This window comes from Coptis chinensis, chromosome 7, assembly GCF_015680905.1.
Source record: "Coptis chinensis isolate HL-2020 chromosome 7, ASM1568090v1, whole genome shotgun sequence".
In the NCBI taxonomy this organism is placed as follows: Eukaryota; Viridiplantae; Streptophyta; class Magnoliopsida; order Ranunculales; family Ranunculaceae; genus Coptis; species Coptis chinensis.
This window is the reverse complement of record NC_141462.1, coordinates 84,968,617-84,985,030: the sequence shown is the minus strand read 5'-3', so window position 1 is coordinate 84,985,030 and position 16,414 is coordinate 84,968,617. Positions and strand designations below refer to the sequence as shown.

The 16,414-nt window shown below is 35.7% G+C and overlaps 1 protein-coding gene and 1 long non-coding RNA gene across 2 annotated transcripts; one reads left to right on the top strand and one right to left on the bottom strand.

Moving 5' to 3' along the window:
* Nucleotides 1-577: 577 nt before the first annotated feature.
* On the bottom strand, nucleotides 578-2,801 carry LOC147489531 (uncharacterized). Its single transcript, XR_015202382.1, has 3 exons — nucleotides 2,312-2,801; nucleotides 2,123-2,182; nucleotides 578-733 (listed from the first exon to the last, which is right to left on the bottom strand). It is a non-coding gene; the product is annotated as an uncharacterized LOC147489531 (long non-coding RNA).
* An 8,385-nt stretch (nucleotides 2,802-11,186) lies between these two features.
* LOC147489530 (uncharacterized) lies at nucleotides 11,187-11,687 on the top strand. Its single transcript, XM_086574671.1, has one exon. It carries the CDS (start codon nucleotides 11,187-11,189, stop codon nucleotides 11,685-11,687), a length of 501 nt encoding a protein of 166 aa, XP_086430797.1.
* The last annotated feature ends 4,727 nt before the right edge of the window (nucleotides 11,688-16,414 follow it).

Sequence of the window (16,414 nt, the reverse complement as noted above, 5' to 3'; positions counted from 1 at the left end):
ACCAAAATGCACTACTACCCATTACCCGTATGTAAATTGAAATTAGCATGCATACCACTTAGAAAGCTTAACCTACACATAACCAAGTATGTTTTACTTGATCATTACCCTCCCAAAAGATCACATGGATTCAACATGCATACCATGAGTCTGCCATATTGGTAAAAAAAGAAATTGGACCAAAAGTTTCTCTTACCAAGGCTTAGAAGATAATCTAAAATCACCTCAAAATTATCGCAAAATTCTTTTAACTTAACATCACCTCATCCTTACCACTATGATTTCCCACAACGTATTAGAAAAGGAAGAACAACTACCACCTAAACACCATAGTGTTAATGAGTCAGCCATGGTCCAAGTACTAGGATTCATAAACACTTCTCATAACGGAAAGATCGAAAGGGAAGTACAAGGTGATTAAACTTCTACCAAGCATGAGTGTCAATATCAATAACATATGAAAGCAAAAAACATTCACGCTACCATATTTTAAAATTATCATTGAGCTATAATTAACATAAGACAATGCCAAAAAGAAAAATAGATAAGAGAGCGAGAATCAATTACGCTCACCTAACAAATTGATCGGTGTGCTATGGTCCTGACTATTCATCTATCCCAGATATATCTTTTCACTCTACAAACTGGAGATCGCGCGATATTATCACATTCTTACGCCACCAAATAGCAAAGGATGTGCTCTAAGTAACAAGTGAACTCAATGCCCACAAACCTGCAAGAATTCCAAAGACCATCTAAGTTGCAGTTTATATTATTAACATTTGCGTACATATAAAACTGAAAACAATGCAAAGAGAGAGAACCATAACATACCAATGCATATATGGACCCCATAAACATCTTTTTTCTCAACATCACCTCGTCCCCTGCTATAGTTTCAAATGGTTTAGTAAAAAAGTTCAAAGAACTCAGCTTGGTTGTATAGAAAAGCAAGGAACCCACTTGTCAATTGTATGAATTTTTTTTAAAAAAAAAAAAAAATTAGTTTATTTGTCAGAGATATTCACCTTTTTTAAAAGAAAAAATGATTCCTAACTTTGGTGTCCTCGCAAGCTCAGAGTAGGTAAAAGCTTAAGAAGAGAAGTTCGAAATAATTTTCATCAGGCCAAAAAAAGAAAAGTAACAACTTGTGAACCTACCTCCTTTAACTATTGAATGTCGGCTATCTTGTGAAAGGTACGGTACTGAGTGTACCAATAGAACAAAGGAGTAATGGATTAAAATATATAGAATAACTAATGGATCCACCTAGAGTAACCCTTGCATTTTTAAGATGAGTGTATGACTGTATGAAATGAAGACACTAAGGACAAGGCCTACTAAGCTCCAAGTCATACAATGCTAGCAAATTCCAATTGCAGCTAATGCCCACTAACTGTTAATCATGACAATAATAATACAACACTCACCATATCAACAGAATACATGCATTGATGCATACAATCTACAGTTTTTACTATAGGTAGTTGAACAGCTAATATCTATGCACATAACCAATACCAAGTTAAAACTTTATTGAGCAACATACCTAACAAACAGTTAAACATTAGCATCTAGTACAGCGTACCATTTAAACCTATGATTCAACTAACAGTTAAACATTAGCATCTAGTACATCGTACCATTTAAACCTATGATTCAATTGGTGCTAACTAGTCCTGTAGGACAAGGTTAATCATTTCCATACAATGTCACCGCCATCAAATTCTAACACATGATCTATTAGCTTGCTCCATCAACATTGTGCAAAGCTTCATGTTCTGAGATATATATAAATATATCCGAACAAGATGACACTGAGGTGAACAAGGACTTTTCAAATTGACCCGGATAGAAGAAATAAGTGTCTTAACAACCATTGAAATGATTTTCCTTAAATTTAAAAAGATTACCAATACAAACAACATTGAAACGATGAAAAATCGTAAAGAGCCTCAATTTATCAAGAAAGGACACAAGGAAAAGGAGAAAAGAAAGTTTATATGTCCTCTGTTCTCTGCACTAGTCAAACTTTTCTTCTCTAGTTTGTTGAGGATTGAAATCCGCGAAGAAGATGAGTACTAGACCATAGAAGCATAAATAAGAAGAATCTACGCATTACTAAATTTGATTTTCTTGATTTCCCAAGCAACAAATTAATCGCTTCAAATGAACCATTTTTCTACAATCAAACAAAAATTACTAAGTTCCCAATTAAAAAATATCAAAAAACGAAATTCAACAAGCATCTAGAAAAGATTGCAAAAGAACCTAAAAACAAATTGAATCAGAGAATTGATAAAAGAGGCACCTTTTACTCAATAGTCAATACCAATAGTAGGATATTGGTTGGTTGGAGATAATCAATACAAAAAATGTGGCACAGTCGATAATATCTTCTTCACCAATTAGATTTCAAGAGGGAAGATTTAAGGATATCTAATGAAAGAGGAGATAAAGGCATTTGAGGACGAATCTGAAAATTGGGGTTTTGAAGAAGTGATAGCATAGTTTATTTAGTCGAGCAACTAGAGAAACTAGATTTTCGAGAATATATATCCTGACGATTTTAGAAGCACTAGCTGGGGTTTCGAGAAAAGAAGAGATGAAACTGGAGGGCTTATCAGGAAGGAGGTTCGGAAGAGGTTAAAGGGAGAGTTTGGGTGTTTCAAATTTCAACATTTCTTTTGTTTCCTTGAAATTTATTCGGTCATTTTTCCAGAGACCATGAAAAACGATTTGCTCTTTCTGACGGCTTCAGTTTAGCGTTAGCCTAGTGCGAGTTTTGATATTTTGATTACTCTTGAGTCTTGACGTTTCACTTGAGTTGAGTTACTCTTCTCATGTTTTTTTTAGTTAAGTTCTCAATGGTGGGACGCCGTTTTATTAAATTGCTAAATTGATTGTTTTAGGAAACCGTCATAAATTTATCATAATTTCTTGATGCTTGTGCTATACACGACATAATGTTGTCAAAACCGTCATAAAATCATCAAAATTTCTTGACGCTTGTGTCATACAAGTCATAATATTGCAACAACCGTCATAAAAATATTACTGAGACACCCATCTTGACGGTTTTCAACAAACCCGTCAAGATAGATAAAAAACATACGTCATAATATGTCCTTTTTTTAGTAGTGTGAGATGTAATAGTGAGTTATGGTAGAGGTATGTGCAGGGTGGAATTTTTTTGATTTGCCCCGGAATTTAATTTTTTTTATTATTCTGGACTAAATTTTAGTAACGGATATATCCGTTACATTAAAATCGACTAATTGTATGTCACACATCCATTACTAACGGTTATTTCCGTGACAAACCAAATATTTAAAACGTTAGTGGCTGAAACGTGCCAAACTTTAGTAACACTTGTATCTGTTACAAATGACCAATTTTAAAGGATAATCAACAGTTTACTATCCGTTACAAATATTTATAGTAACGGATATAACTGTTACTATAATTAATTTAAGTAACGGATATATCCGTTAGTAATTTTTGCCTAAGTGACAGTAACGCCCCAGAGCTAACGGATATAACCGTTAGTAAAAATATAAGTAACGGATATAATTGTTGGTAAACACCTTTTCTGGTGTAGTGCACCTTGAATCCAACTTAAGAAACTAGCATAGATTGTTGTAATCCAATTCTTACATTCTTATGGTAAGAATTGGTCGTTCTAATCCCTAATTATACATGACATCTCTACCAATTCATAACTAGCATGTGAGGACGTCCACCCATTCTCATGGCGAATCAACGACCTTCTAGAGTGGAATAAACTCTTACAACGATTCTAAGCTAACAAAACCAAGTTTTCATCAAGGCTTCATCAAACCCCTCTAATAGAGGTTTAGCCTCGATTCATCAAACTATCATTTCCAAATGAAATTGAATAAGACATAATATAAAAATTCTAACTTTATTAAATTTAACTAAACAATAATTGAAATCTAAATTAACAACTAGGAAATTATTAAATAACAATAATCGAAATTAATCTAAACAATCATTAAATAACAAGATCGAATTTAACAAGAACTAACTATTTTATTTATCTAATGAATGATATTCAATGATTCAAATAACTAATCTAAAACAAGGAATGAAACTAATTAATGGAATGGAAACTAATTAATTAAATCCAAAAACTAGATATAGAACTAAGCTTTTTAATGGCTATTCTAATGGCTACCTTCTAACCTAAACTAATTGATACTTAAGAGCTAAGTCTTGTGTGTGGAAATGGAGGAGACCAGATCCACATTTTCGTGCATGGGCTGAGGGTCCATGTTGTCCACTTCTGCTTCTCTTATTGGGTCAAGATTTGGACCATTGGAAAGCTCTTTCCGAGCCGGTTGTTTTGACATAAGGTACGCCCAATTCTGAGGCCTGAGTCCAAAAATACGATCTTCGAAAGTTCTATTGACTTTTGTGTGTTGTTTCTGCCCATCTTGGCTTTTAATCACAGAACTTATTAGCAACCAACCCTTGCTCTTTTATATCGCCAAAGTGACATATTTATGCACATAATTGACTTCAATGCCTGAAATGCATAAAAGAACGTAATTAGCATTAACTTTTATTTATTACTCGCATAATTGGTCTAAAAATATTATTGTTAAAGGGTTAAAACTACAGTTTTGAGCTCTTATCAATTGCCACTCAAAGGGGGTTGTTACAACTAACATACACCACAAATATCCAGGATTGCCACTCAAGAGGGCTTCTACAACTAACATACATTACAAATATGTTTTTGGGGGAATTATGTATACTATTATAACTAGTATTTTTTTTTCGACATAAAACTTGGGTGTGTTGCAGCACACCCCCGCCCCCTAGATCCGCCCTGAATGGTGGGGTCGGGAGTTGGGGAGTCGCAGCAAAAAGTTGGGAGAAAATACTATTGGAGGAGAGAGTGTGTGATAAGTAAAATTGGAGAGAGAGGGTGTGGGGTTAGTTGGAGAACAAATCAAAGAAAGAGAGAAGAGAGAGCGTGAGGGAAAATATGAGTAAGAGTGGAGAGAGAGTTTGTGGGGTCGGTACAAAATAATAAAGTGGAGAGAGGGGAGAGAGATAATTAAGAAAAGAGAAGTCACGTGAATTTGTTTAGGTCCGGATTGTTTTGGGTAGGAGAAGTTCTGACTTGACTAGAGCATTTTTGCTACTATAATTATTCTTGCTTTAGCTAAGTATATAAGTTCAATTATATCAACCCTAGATTCAAGGTATCACCTCTTTCTCTATAAAGGCAGAGCCAGCTCTGGGGTCAGGCCAACTAGGTAGCCGCCTAGGGCCCCCAGTTGTTTGGTCAAAATTTGGGCCCCCATCTAACCTAATACCCACTAGACTACAAATAGATTTAGTCCAGTCCAGTCCAATAATTGCAACAGACCACTTAAACATTGGGCCTAACAACCATTTGTGTAAAAGATCGTATAGAAAAAAAAATATAGCCCCCATTAAAAAAACTCACCTAGGGCCCATCAAAGTTGAAAACCGGCCCTGTATAAAGGCAACCACTCTTTATAAATGGTCGTGATTTCGTGAAAGCTATAGAGAATATTCAAATTGAAACTCAAATTCAAATTCGCATCCCAATTCTCCTATGTTGGAGTTCTAAATTGAGATTAGGAAGTTTACTACTAGAGTTCTAAATTGAATCTAGCAAGTTTATTAATTAGAAACTATGTTGGTTTTGGTAATTAGAGTATGCTTAGTAATAGAAGTGTGTGTGAATTGAATTAGTAAGGTGTGAAGGCTATATATGAGGTATATGACTTAGGAAAAAAATAAGAAAGGAAAAGTTGGGTTCTAAGAGTTGATCAGTACATATGGAGGTTGATAAAAAAAGTTAGTTTGAGTTCATTGCTAATTAAATAAAGGATATGTGTGTTTCATATGTGTTTTCATTAAGTTGATTGTCTATTCACATCTTCTTACACTTTGTTTGACCTGTTTTGGTTTCGGTAAATATGTTGATTTGTATAGTTGGGATGTAAGTAAAACTAGATCTTATATCCCACGAACAAATTCAATATATTTAATAGTTTTATACAACCATATATGGCTAAGAGTAAACATATTTGCATTGTTATACCATTACCTAACCATGGACCGCTTAACTTATGCAAGTAGTGTGTAACCAAGTGGTCCCAGACTCTCAGGTTTGAGTTTGCTTGGGATGTGATGCGGACCATATATAGGTCTATGGGAGTTTGTGGAGCCCCCGGCGTCTAAACTATCATGGGTCCCTAGTCTTCGGACCCGAGGTTCCCATCCGACCAAGTTTTGCGAGTTGAGAAAAATAGTGTTGCTACAAAAACGAAAAAAACGATAAGAAAATGTAAAATTGAGCCATTGAACATATGATAAAAAGAAATTAATCATCTACAATCTACACAATACTAAATTGTTACAAAGGTTAGACAAGAAAAGTGAGATGTTTCATCTTAGGATATTTTTTGTAAGCTGACATGGAAAAAACGGAAGGAAGATATAAGAAAAGGTTAAGAGTGGTTACTGATTAGGATAGTGCAAGAGATGTTTTTCGTGGGAAAGGAGGAAAGTATGAATTGAAGTAGATGAGCTCATGAGCCGATAAGATATGTGCGTGGTTTTGTGTCTTCAAGTCCCTGTCCAAGCCCGAATCTCTCGTGAAGGCCCCTTCACAGGTTTAAACTGCAGTACTCCTTAAAATGTCTTCTCTGTTGGCCAGGGCCTTAAAGCCAACTAACATTAAAGGGCGATCAAACAAATGCATGTAATTGTCTAACTAAAAAGCAGGATGGAAAGGAAATGATAGATTTGTATGATGGGTGCTCTCATAAAAAAGAAAAGAAAACTTTGTATGATGGGTGTTTGTGAGATGTACAAAATCTATTTGTTGATTCGGGGATCATATTGTCATTAGTTATTTCAAGAATTGATGATCAAAATAGAAATATAATGACTCCCAACTCGTTTTTTCCGACATGTATAATGCATATCGTAGCTTTTAAAATTCTATGTACAACGAAGAAATGAAAAGATGCGTAAAATACTACTACTTACGTGAAGTTACAGTTTTAGCCCTTTGATGGACACCTACCTCCGGGGCTTACCCGAGAATTTAGCAAAAGTTAAACCGGATAGTTTTCAATTTGTGAGAGCATCTTTAATGGTGAGACTTGAAAAACACTAAATATTTTGAGCAAATAAACACCAAACATCTTCACCCCAGACATCAAAGATTCGATATCAAATCCCGCTGCTTGGATACACCGTGCGAAAAAGCCCACGCGGCTTTCAAAACACTGTGCCATATAAAACCAAAGTACAAGCCCAAACCCATGCGGTGTTCGATAAACCGCGCGGTGTTTGATACATCGCGTGCTATCACCTTATAAGCTACCAAAACCGCGCGGTTTTCCTCATTTCTCACATTCTTCTCTAAAATTAAACTCCTCTCCTTAGCAAAAATATATATATATACTACCAAAACTCTTGAAATTTTTCTATGGATCCTAATGATTTTGAACCTTTTAACGGTGATGATAAATATTGGCATTACACAAATGATATTGGCAATGACATACAAAAAGATGATGTAGAGGAAGAAGAAAACAATGAAGGAGAAGAAAACGAGAAAGCAGAGCCGACTGATTTACATCCATATGTCGTTGACTACCAAATGCACGACTTCGATTGGCAATTTCATACGAATGAAATGGTGGATATGCAAGTAGTGTTTTCTACACATGATCCAAAACACGTGTCGAGTGTAGTGACTAATTCTCAGGTAAATAATTAGTTTGGATTAAATATTTTGAATATTACGTATTAATTTAAATATTTAGGTTTAAATTAATAGTTTATCGTATATGCATTATTTTTTTTTATAACACCAGAAAGTAGTAGACTACTTGGTTAGATCAGCTTTACATGGTGTAAGAGAGCGGTGGAACCTTCTTAAGAACTTGGATGAGTTTGTAAATATTAGAGATAATATTTTGTAGACACCTTTGGGTCCCTTGGTAGATATAGATTATGAAAGGGTTGATTGAGCAGTAGTGATTGCTTTAGTAGAAAAATGATGGAATACAACTCATATATATTTCGTTTTCCTTGTGCGGAGTTGAGGTTTACACCACTAGACTTTACCATGATTTCTGGGTTGAGTATTGGTATATGCCAACCGATGCCTTTTAGTACAAACTACGAGAACATTCCGCAGATGATGAAATGCTTTCCTCTTTTGCCTCTGGATGCGTATGATTCTTCTGGGAATAAGCTTTCTCACATTAAGACTGCATACATGGATCCTCTCTTGGATGCTCATACACGAGCAGATTTAGCTTTAACCATTCTACCCGGTAGTGAGAGTGCTGATATATATGTCAAGGCTCTTTTTTTATGTTTTTCATTGGTCATGTTCTGTTTCCAAATGATCATTCTACTGTACAACTTGAGTATTATGATTATGTGTCTGATTTGCATCGTATGAGAGATTATGACCTTTGTAGTTTAGTATATGCGATATTGATAGCTGCATTAAACAAATCTTCACAGACATTTAAAAGTAAAAATCCCAAGATTGTAGGATTCACAGGACTTTTGGAGGTTTGGTTTTACAAGTACTTCTGTTGTCTTTGTCCTAACATAGACATGATTGTTGACACTCGCCCTAGATTTGCAAGTTGATCAGGGCCTCACTTGACTCGTAACAGAGGAAAGATTAAAAGTAATGTGTGTATGGCTCGTGGTCAGATTGATATTAATCGTTGTCATCTATTGAGTGAAGACCTTAGCGATCGTCTACTGCCTTTAGCGATCCAGCTGTGCGGCATGCTTGTATTTTGTCACATCACAGAGTTGTTTTTGCCGCACGTGACTGTAAAATTTGCTACTGTGGCGAGAGATGTTGGAGACAGTTGACTGGACATTTTGGAGTTCTATGTTCTCCCCTACTAGATGTTAGTGATGCTGAGTCGTGGAGTTCAGCAAAAGTTCATGAAGTACATGCTAGTGGTGGTCCTTGGCCAGATGCGTTCAGTTTGTTGTTGAGCAAACCGCTGATCAGTATTTTAGATGGTGGCAGCGTGTTTCTATGAGTCCATTGTTGCCCCCTATTGGTCAGGGTAACAACTTTGAGTTTGTGGGCCTACATGGGATGAGACGTGAGCTACCTATTCCTCACCTGCCACAGCCTGTTTACAACCCACAACCTCTTAATACATATCATCTAGCTCCTGTGTCTACCAATGATCCGATGATGTATGCCGTGTATGGACCTAATGGGGAGCCTACTTACATTCCCATTTTGGAGGTGCCAGATACTCGTGTATATGAGTTCGAGCAACAAATTGATCAATTCACCCTGGTGAGTTTAGTTGTTTTATTTATCGTAGTGGTTTTATTTATCTGCTCTATTAATAAAATATATACTCACATTGTATATTTTTGGATTTTTAGGATGTATTGCGGCAAAAATACGAGTACAATCTTCGTATGCTTGATGGGATGAGGACTGGCATATATCACTACAGCCAAGAGAGAGAGGACACATATTCTCAAACATATCAGCAATCTCAACGTGCATATGAGGAGACTCAGCAGATGTACACTCGACAACATCAGGCATATGAGAAACTTCAGGTTGAAGTAGTTAACCTTCGTGCAAACAAATAAGATCTTACTACTTAGGTTGATATCTTAGAGAGGTAGGTTCAGAGCCTCCAAGTGGGCAGAGGAGAGTCATCGACTGGTAAGAGGCGTAAGAAGAGAGCTCAGAGATGATGTTGGTTTGTAATGCATAAGAATATGTAACATGAGATGTATGTTAGTTTTGTAACTTTTGAGAATATGTAGCATGAGAAATGTTTGTTTCAGGTTATGACAGGATTTGTGTATATGAGAATGTCAAAAATATAGAGGAGACTCTGCCAAATTTTTTTTAAGAATGTGGTGTGAACATTTTACACTCATTTGTTACATTCCACTCATTTTTTACACTCGCATTCACTTATCACTTATCACTTATCACTTATCACAGAGGAGACTCACATTCACTTATCACTTGTTACTTTTTTACACTCATTTGTATCCACAACTCCAACCAACCATATTCAGTTACACTCATTTATATCCACAACTCCGACCAACCACATTAACTTATACTCATTTATATCCATAACTCCAACCAACCACATTCACTTACAACCACATTTTAATTTCATTTATATCCACAACTTCAACCAACCACATTCACTCCACCATTCTATATATCTCAGTGAACACTCTCTTTTACATACGCACATTCTCTTCTACAATCTCTTCTAAAACCATGGAGAACATGTACGAATACTCTTCTAAGTTTTCATCTTCTTCATCTTTTTCTTCTTCTGATTCATCGAGCTCTTCAGATGATAACACTGCAATTAGGCATTATTCAAAACTGGTGGCTACTGCTCTACCTTTGGTCCAACATCGCATTGGGTCAGCAAGAAGCAGAGTCTTCTTATAAACCACATGGTAGTTCGAAGAAAGGAAAAAAAATACAAGCATCATATCTTCAGTATGAGGCAACATTGGCGTGTTTAAATGCTGACTACTTTTGCGCAAATCCTATATTCCCCGACCATGACTTTCGAAGTTGATTTCGCATGGGTCAGTCATTGTTCCTTCGTATCTTTTATAATCTTCAACATAATGTACCATATTTTCAACAAAAAATTGATGTTGTGGGTAAGTTTGGTATTCACCCAAAAATCAAAGTAATTGTTGGTTTACGAATGTTTGCTTATGGTTCTCCAGCTGATCTAACAGATGACATGTTATATATTGCTGAGTCAACTGTTCATAAAAGCATGCGGCATTTCTGTGATGGAATTATTAGAATTTTTGGGGATCAATACTTGTGCAAACCAAATGCTGGAGATATTCAGCACTTGCTTGAAGAGTCAGAGGAACGTGGATGACTTGGAATACTAGGAAGCATTGATTGCATACACTGGCGTTGGAAGAATTGAAGATGGCAAGGGTCTCATACTGGCTATGTGCATAAACCAACAGTGATTCTGGAGGCGGTAGCTTCTCATGACACATGGATTTGGCATGCTTTTTTTAGAATGGTAGGTTCTCACAATGATATGATATGAATGTGTTTGACTGGTCACCAATATTTGATGATATAGTCAATGATGAAGCTACATGTTCCTTGTAACTACACTGTAAATGGCCACCATTATGATATGGGATATTACTTGGCTGACAGTATTTATCCCCATTATGCCACCTTAATTCAGACAATTTCTAAGCTAACTGTTGGACAAGACAAATATTTTGCAAAAAAGCAAGAAGCTGTTAGAAAAGACATTGAGCGGACATTTGGTATATTGCAGTCGCATTGGGCTATTTTAGCAAATTCGTGTAGGTTATGGTATTTGGAGACCATGGTTATGGTGATGAGGGCTTGCATTATTTTACATAATATGATTGTGGAAGAACATCGTGATGTCGATATACCGCAGTATCTTCCTGATTATGAACATCCAAGTAGAGAAGGGGCAATTGAATATGAACGCCACTTTGTTTTGTCTCGTTGGACAACTAGCGTTAATCGAGTTCGTTCATTAGTTGTTCATGATAGGTTGAAGAATGACTTGGTCCAGCATTTGTGGAGTAGGCGTGGTCGACGTTGATTCTGCTTCATTTAGACTTTGTTTTATTTATCATTTTCTATGTGTTTGTGTATTATGTATTTGTGTTATCCATGTTTTATATTTATTTATCTTGTGTGCCTTTTTAAATTCCCATGTTGTATCCCGTTATTATTATTATCAATAAAGACTGATGTTTGTGTATCAATTTTATATTAAGGTACATACAAAAATAATTAATTAACTAACTTAAATTAAAGGAAAACTTCAATTAAAGTACATTCTAAATAAAATCAAAATACAAACTCAAATTAAAGTACGTGCTAAATTGAAATACATAAATAGAAAGTTAATCATTTAGAACTCATCATCATCACCAAAATATCCCCTTACTCTACTTACACTGCTAGCACAAATGCCATGAATTCGATTATTCATTTTTTGTATAATTTCCGCATTTTTGAGTTGTAGGAATTCACGCTCATCTTCGGGTAATCCATCTAATTTCATTCCTAGTATTTTACTATCATTTTCATCCTCTCGAACTCGAAGTGCATCTTTCTTCAATTGAAGTTTATCTCTTTGGATTTTGAGCTTCTCGCATTCGAGCTCATGTTTCTTCTGTTGTCTTTGAGTTTCCAATTTATTGGCTTCTTTTGGGGTTTTAGAAAGATCCACAAGAAAAACATCAAGTTTCTTAGCGGATTGCTCTACTATAGAATCACCTTCTTCTTTCACTTTTTGCTTTCTTCTCTTTTCTTCTTTCTTTCCAATTGGCATATCCACAAACCCATCAACATGATGTGGATCATAATCCAATGATTGATTGTCGCACTTGATATTGGAGTTGATGAACCTTTTTCCCCATTGTTTGATTTCAACTTTTTCTTAGGTCGTATTTCATTTCCCAATTGTAGTCTCCTCTATTTGGGTGAGTCTTTCATTATATTATAACATTGCATCCACTTCCAAACCACATTTTGTATCACATAGGCTTTTATTGCTTCCTCAACCTACTAATTAACAAAAAACTAAATTAGAATTGAAAAATATAATTGTGAATAAAAAAAACAAATATAAAGTAAATGATACTTACAATGTCAGTTTCACTATAGCCACTTAGAGGAGATGCTTGAATCTTAGTTAAAATAGCGTGAAACTTATTGATATTGGATTGAATGGTAAACCATCGGTGTTTCATGCCCATGAAGTTGCGTTCGGTCATTGTTCCGAGATTTGTGTGAAATGAATTTAGAATCCTACTCCAAAATTCGTTTGACTTTTGTTAATTTCCTACTATACCATCTTGACCAACTTGTAGCCAACTATTGGTGAGAACAACATCTTCTTCAAGTATCCACGAATCCCCTCTAAACTTGGATCTTTGATCATTAGCCATTGTGGATTTGTGGTTTAGTTGAGAGTTTGTGAGAGTAGAGAGTTTGGAGTGCATGAAGTTATAGTGCAAGAATAAGAAATATAGCTGTTTTTAGACTATTTTTTCAATCAAAGCACGCTGTTTTCAATAGACTGCGTGCTTTTATTAAAACCACGTGGGCCTAAACATAAAGTCCACGCTGCTTTCAGAAAACCGCACCGTAGAAGCCCATAATTTAGTAAAAGCCCACGTGGTGTTGGGTAAACCGCGCGCAACGTACATTTGATGCAACACCAAAGCAAACACCAAATTGAAGCCGATTTGGTGTTTGGTTTGGTGTTTTTTTTAATTGGTCTTACCACTGAAGATGGTTTTTCCCAAATTTTTAAGAATTTAGTGTTTGGTATTCATTTGGTCTCACCATTAAAAATGCTCTGAGATACTTGAGCACCAATTAGAGCATCTCCCATGTTTGTTTGGGGGGGGGGAGCCGATTTGGTGTTTGGTTTGGTATTTTTTTTAATTGGTCTTACCACTGAAGATGGTTTTTACCAAATTTTTAAGAATTTAGTGTTTGGTATTCATTTGGTCTCACCATTAAAAATGCTCTGAGATACTTGAGCACCAATTAGAGCATCTCCCATGTTTGTTTGGGGGGGGGGTGTTAAAGTTGAGAAATTTACACTCCATTGATCCATTCTAAGAAAACCTCTTCTAATGGGAGGTGAAAACCGTAACTAATAAGCTAGGGAAAAGGGGAATCCCCATATGTGATACAAACTGCTAATAAAATACACGGGCATTGGATGAACTAACGTGTGGGCCGCTTACTATAGACTAAACTCTCTTCTTTTTCCCCTTTTCTTTTTTCTTGACACCAAATAATTTGTTTGGTTCGGTTCCCTCATCAATTAAATGTTCCTTAACATTGGTTGGGTTAATTTGATTTCTTGATCTTTTAATTGAAGTATATATTTAAAAAAGCTAATTAAAAGAGGAAGAAAATTTACAGAGAAAGCCCTATTAAAGCTAATAATGCATTTTGCTTTTGGATCATTGATTATCGTATTGAAATTTTGGTTGGTTTCAACGCTGAATGTTATCCTAAAACTTGCATCTTGAACCCTAACTCTCAGCAAGGGACGAAACAATTTCACTATTGGTTTTGACGATCAAATTTTATCGTGATTTAGGAATCACGAATCTTGAACCAACTTTAAGTGCTCGTCCTCCCTCTTCCTCAGTTCTCAGCAACATATATAGCATGCGAGCAACTCTGACCGCATCAAATGCTGATTCTACTGCTGTTGGAATGAAACGCAACCTCGGAAGCTACGACTATTCAACAAACCTCTCTTGCATTCAATGAGGTTGATCAAGGGGCAAGCTAATTAGCTAAACAACCGAAAATGTTGACTTTGCTTGGGTTTAGCTTTCCGTTCTCAGTAAATTAGTCGTAGCTTCAATTTTGAATGAGATAATAAGTGACGTACTAGCTGGTAGATATCTCACACGTTCATTCCAAATAACTCCCTATATCAAATTACAAATTCTTAAAATTTCTCCATTGGAGAAGCCTTAGCGTGTAAATCAGCATACCATATACTAAAGTTAATTGGGAGGTGTAAAATCCTAATGGTGCTTGTGTCGAGTCTATGTGGAGGTGTAAGACTATACCCCTTATTGGAGATGCCCTTAGGGGTGCTGATCAGCTCCCAAATGTGCATTTTATTACCCGTATTTTGCCGCATTATAGTCTCTCTTACGCTTAACGAAACGACAACTCATAACTTTTACTGGCTTTTTCAGGTTAAGGAGTATTTCATACCACTTATCATAAAAGTTGGGTCTTAGCACCAAAAAGAGCCTTAATCACGCTTATTATGAAGACCAGTAGCTACTGTGGAAAAGTGCTGAAAAAGTCAAAATTAATGGGTCAAAGTCAGCAGTCAAAGGACTCAAATCAGAAGACCAAATATGGAAGCCCTTATTTCAAATTATGAAGACTTATCCCTCATCCTATCTTGATAAAAAAAGGCACCCATAAAGCAAAAGTGAAAAGGGTGAGGTGTCTTGTTTAGAATGGATGAGGGCAAATATATAAATGGCAAAAGTAGAGGTATATAAACAAGCAAAGGAGAGAGAACTCATCCATTGTCTTAAGATCCAAACCATTTGGTTTGTTTATTTTCTTGTCTTGTTTTTAATTTCTTGTTATTTAATTTTCTTTATTTCAATCAATTTGTTATTTCATTTCCTTTATTTCAATCAACTTGTTATTGTTCTTTGTTTCAATCTTCATCTTGTTTGCTTGTTTCATTTCAATGTTTTAATTAATCTTCATTTCAATATTTTAATCAATCTTTATTTCATGTTTTCAAGTCATTTTAATCTACAATCAAAGCTTTCAAGTTCATTAGCTTAGAACCATTCTAAGATTCAAGAGTCTACCTTTCTTCTTCTATCTCTCTCATTCAAACTCTAAATAATTTAGGATAAACCTCAACTTCTAAACTCTTTTGAAGTATACTTCCACCAATACTAAAGCTTCAAATGGCACCGCTGTCATGGATTAAAGGAGTGAGAGTGATTGGTTGAGAATCTAAGAAGGGAGCATCATTCTCACCTCTCCATTTCTATTTTCTATTTTCTATTTTTTGTCATTTTATTTTTATTGTTTCTCTGTACTAAGATACTTTTGCAAATCAGGTTGCGGGACAACACAGGTGGAGAGGAGCTAATCTAAGAGGTGAAAGACGGCCGCCGTCCACCGACGCGCCGGCCGATGATGACGCCGCGGCAAAGACCGAACGCGACCGCTGGTTCACCTCCACAGAAGTGCGTGAGATTTTTTCGAGGTCCAGTTCATTTGTGACACATAGTTGTACTCTGAGCCCGGGTTTTGTAATAGAGTAGGAGAAAATAGTGGAACTTGTTTGTAATAGTTAGTAAAAAAAAAAAAAAAACTTGGGTTTTGATTGATTTCTTATGATGAACAAGAGTTAAACTTGGTTTAACTTTAATACTTACCAAAGGATTTGAGTTTTAATTGCCTTGGGAAGTTCAACTGTGTGAGGCAAGTTGTGGATCATAGCTCACACACTATGGATCAACTTGGTAATCAACACTCTAAGTCCATTTGACTCTAGTTAATCTAGGTGACTAATCTAAAACTAGTTAATTAGATTAGTGTAATCTTAGTTTAGTTTTAAGTTTGAGCCCTTGAAATCAAAATTATATAAATTGTCAAAAACCCGACTTGTGGGCTTTTTAAGTGGGCTTTTATTGTAACTTAAAACAGGATAAAGCTCGAAAAGTTGGGCCTGATTCTCAGATCAAGCATCAACCAATGTCGTCTTCTTCTCAAGTAGCGTGTAAGCACAGATTGAGA